Source organism: Arachis hypogaea, chromosome 4 (assembly GCF_003086295.3).
Source record: "Arachis hypogaea cultivar Tifrunner chromosome 4, arahy.Tifrunner.gnm2.J5K5, whole genome shotgun sequence".
NCBI classification, from domain to species: domain Eukaryota; kingdom Viridiplantae; phylum Streptophyta; class Magnoliopsida; order Fabales; family Fabaceae; genus Arachis; species Arachis hypogaea.
The window spans coordinates 95,615,977-95,620,058 of NC_092039.1; the positions used below are offsets into that span (position 1 = coordinate 95,615,977).

At 53.2% G+C, this 4,082-nt stretch overlaps 1 protein-coding gene across 1 annotated transcript; it reads right to left on the minus strand.

The window, feature by feature from the left end:
• Positions 1 to 2,206: 2,206 nt before the first annotated feature.
• Positions 2,207 to 3,814, minus strand: LOC112795049 (uncharacterized). The gene has a single exon (XM_025837006.1). The coding sequence runs from the start codon at positions 3,812 to 3,814 to the stop codon at positions 2,207 to 2,209; it is 1,608 nt and encodes a 535-aa protein (XP_025692791.1).
• Positions 3,815 to 4,082: the final 268 nt, after the last annotated feature.

Sequence of the window (4,082 nt, forward strand, 5' to 3'; positions counted from 1 at the left end):
TAGTCCGTTTGGTCGGGGTGTAAGCACTTCAGTAGGGGCTGGTCGAGCCCTTTCTTGAATAGCTGTCCTTGGATGACGGCGTATTTGGCTGCTTCCCTCCTCAGTTTCGCCGCGTCCTTTTCGTCGTCGGGGAGTTTGCCATTTTCTAGGAAGCTGGTGATGGGGTCTAGCCATGAAGAGCCCAGCCTTGACACGTGCAAGGTGACCGCTGGTTCTCTTGTCATACCTTGGATGAGAGACCGGTTGCCTTCTCCCGGTTTGGTGCTGGCCAACTTTGATAGGAGGTCTGCCCGTGTGTTCCTTTCTCTAGGCACGTGGTGGACCGTGACCTCCTCAAATTTTTGGCTTAAGTTTTTGACTTTTTCCAAGTACTTTTGTAATAACGAGTCTTTGGCTTGGTAGCTCCCGTTTACCTGGGAGGTGACGACTTGAGAATCGCTGCATATTTCCAGCCTTGTTGCTCCAACTTCCGCTGCTAGGGTTAAGCCCCCTATAAGGGCTTCGTATTCTGCCTGGTTGTTCGAAATGGGAAATTCGAACCTGATTGACTGCTCGTATACGACTCCAACCGGTCTTTCCAGGATGATCCCGGCACCCCCAAATGTTTGGTTGGAGGCTCCGTCCACGTGGAGCTTCCACCGTGTGCTCGTTTCTTCGGTTGGATCCCCCGTTACTTCTACTAGAAAATCTGCCATCGCCTGCGCCTTGATGGCTTGCCGGGATTCGTATTGTATGTCATACTGGGAGAGTTCGATGGACCAAGTCATCATTCTTCCCGCCAAGTCGGGTTTTTGAAGTACTTGCCGGATTCCCTGGTCGGTTCTTACGACAACCTGGTGACTTTGGAAGTATTGCTTTAACCTCCGTGAGGAGGTCAAGAGTGCTAGAGCTAGCTTTTCCAGTTTGCTGTACCTTAATTCTGCCCCTTGCAGGGCTCTGCTTATGAAATAGACTGGTTGTTGAGCCCTCCCTTCTTCCCGCACTAGAACTGCGGCCATGGCTTCTCCTGTTATGGCGAGGTACAGGTATAGCGGCTCCCCGTCCTTTGGCTTTCCGAGCACAGGTGGTGCCGCCAGGATTTCCTTGAAGTGCTGAAAGGCTTCCTCACACGCGGGTGTCCATTCGAACGCCATCCCTTTCTTCATGAGGTTAAAGAATGGCAGGGCCTTTGTTGCCGATGCTCCGAGAAACCGGGATAATGAAGTCAGCCGCCCCGCCAACCTTTGGACGTCCTTGACACAACCCGGGCTCTTCATCTGGAGTATCGCTTGGCACTTCTCCGGGTTGGCTTCTACCCCTCTCTGAGTTATCATGAATCCTAGGAACTTGCCAGCTTCCATGGCAAAGGCACATTTGAGGGGATTCAGCCTCATGCCGTGTTGCTGGAGAGACGCGAATAGATTTGCCAGATCCTTTAGGAGGTCGTCGGGTCGCGTCGTTTTCGCGAGGATGTCGTCGACATAGACTTCCACTGTCTTGCCTATTAGATCGTGGAATATCTTGCTCATCAGCCTTTGGTATGTTGCCCCTGCGTTTTTCAGGCCGAATGGCATCACCTTGTAGCAGAAGGTTCCCCCCGGCGTAATGAACGCCGTCTTGTCTTCATCTGGACGGTGCATTGGTATCTGGTTATAACCGGAGTAGGCGTCCATGAAGCTTACGTAACGGTAGCCCGCCGCAGCGTCGACGAGTGCGTCTATGTTAGGGAGAGGGAAACAATCATTAGGGCATGCCTTGTTAAGGTCAGAGTAGTCTACACACATTCTCCACTTGCCATTGTGCTTTTTCACTAGAACTACATTCGAGAGCCACGTCGAGTAGTCTACTTCTCGTATGAAACCTGCTTCTAGGAGGCTGGCCGTCTGCCTGGCCACCTCCTCCGCCCTCTCTGTCGACATCTTTCTCCTCCGTTGCGCTACCAGGCGTGCTTCCGACCTGACGGCCAGATGGTGTGACATGGTTTTTGGGTCTATGCCTGGCATGTCGGCAGGTGTCCAGGCAAACAAATCCCTATTGGCCCTTATCATTTCGACCAAGGGCTCCTTTAACTCACATGGGAGGTTCTTGTTGATGAACGTGAACTTCTTCTCCGTGTCGCCGATCATGAATTTTTCCAGATCCCCTTCTGGTTCCGGTCTAGGTTTGTCGTCTACTCTGGCGTCCAGGTCAACTAGGAACACACCGAACGCCTCTTTGGATTTCTTTCTTAGGGAGAGCTGGCGTTGTCGCAGGCGACTGCCGTCTCGAGATCCCCTCTTATGGACCCTATAGATCCGTCATCGGTAACGAACTTCATGACTAGCAGCTTCGTGTTGATTATCGCTTCAACATCGTTTATCGTCTTCCTTCCTAAGATGATATTATAGGCGGTGGAATCTCGGAGGATCACGAACTCGGCCATCGCCGACCTTCGACCTTGAGCTTGTCCTACCGAGATCGGTAGGGATATTACTCCGTCAGGTTTGATGAAGTGGTCGCCCAATCCAATGACCCCGTGCTGGTGAGTCGTCAGATCGGTGTCCCTTAGCCCTAGTGCGTCAAATACGTTGCAGAACATGATGTTTGAATCAGCCCCTGTGTCGACAAGGATGCGTTTGACGAGGCCGGTTCCCACTCTGGCCGTAATGACCATGGGAGGGTTTTCCGGGGCGTCGTCGAACCATTGGTCTTCCAGGCCGAAAGAAATGGATGGAGGCTTTTTAGAGTTTCGCACCAACGAGGAGGAGACTGCCAAGACCTTAGCATCTTTCTTGTGCGCCGATCGGGATTTTGGCGCGGCGTTTTTGGCTGTCACCACGTTTATCACAGTGAGGCCGTGGTCTCTATCTTCTGGCTCTTGTCGCCGCTTTGCCGAACGGGTTTTGCCTTCTTCGTTTTGGTCGCGATAGCGTCTCATCGGCTCTCTGATAAGATGAGAGAATGCTGCTAGCTTGCCTTCCCTTATCGCTTGTTCGAGTGCATCCTTCAGGTCAAAGCAGTCCTGCGTTTGGTGACCGTAACCCTTGTGGTAGTCACAATAGAAGTTCTTGTTTCCCCCCGTACGGTCCTTGAGTGGTCGGGGCTTCGGCAGGATCCCCTTCTCGGCTATTTGTTGATAAACTTCCATGATGGGAAAAGTGAGCGGAGTGTAGTTGGCGAATTTTCCGACCCGGGAGAACGACCTGGGTGCCTTGCTTGGTGCCTCCTCTCTGGTTTGTTCCTTCAGTCTTTCTCCGTTACCCTGTTGCCAAATTTGGCCGTAGCCGGACTGCCACTTATTGGCAGCCACGACTCGGCTGACTTCCTCGTCGTTTATATACTCTTTGACTACCGTCTGGATCTCGTGCATCGTCCAAACTGGCTTTGTGGTAAGGTGTTTTCGAAATTTTTCGTTGAGGAGGCCGTTCGTCAGGCAAAGGCTGCCCACCGAATCGGTTAGGCCGTCGATTTCCAAGCATTCGTCGTTGAACCGATCCAGGTATTTTCTGGTCGACTCTCCCTGTCTCTGGGTCACCCCCAGAAGGTTGATTGGGTTCTTTGCCTTTGCTATTCGTGTTGCAAACTGGGCCAGGAATGCACGACTGATATCCGAGAACCCGTGGATGGACCCCTGGGGTAGGCCGTTGAACCATCTGATCGCGGGTCCCGCTAGGTTTACCGGGAAGGCTCGACACCTCACCTCACCCCCTACTCCCTCTAGATTCATCCTTGCTTCGAAGGCCGTGAGGTGTTCTAGGGGGTCCTGAGTTCCATCATACCTCATGTCCGTTGGTTTGTCGAAGTGCTTCGGCAACCGGACTTCGAGAATGGATCGATGGAAAGGGGTAGCGCCCATTATCCCGGGTTGTCGTGTCTTCTCGGACCTCCCTTCCTCGTCTTCGCGATCTCGTGCTGTGCGGCGCGTTTCCCTACCTCGGGAGTAGATTATCGTGTCATGTCGTCTTCTCGGGATCGGGGACTCTTCACGCGTGCTTTCCGCTTCCGTTCGGGATGCGGAGGCGCGTCGTAGACGGCTTCGATGGGAGTCCCTTTCTCGGCTTTCAGGGGATGGGGTGTAACTGGGATCGGTGGTTCACCCGTCGCGCTCCTGGTTGGCCAGTTGT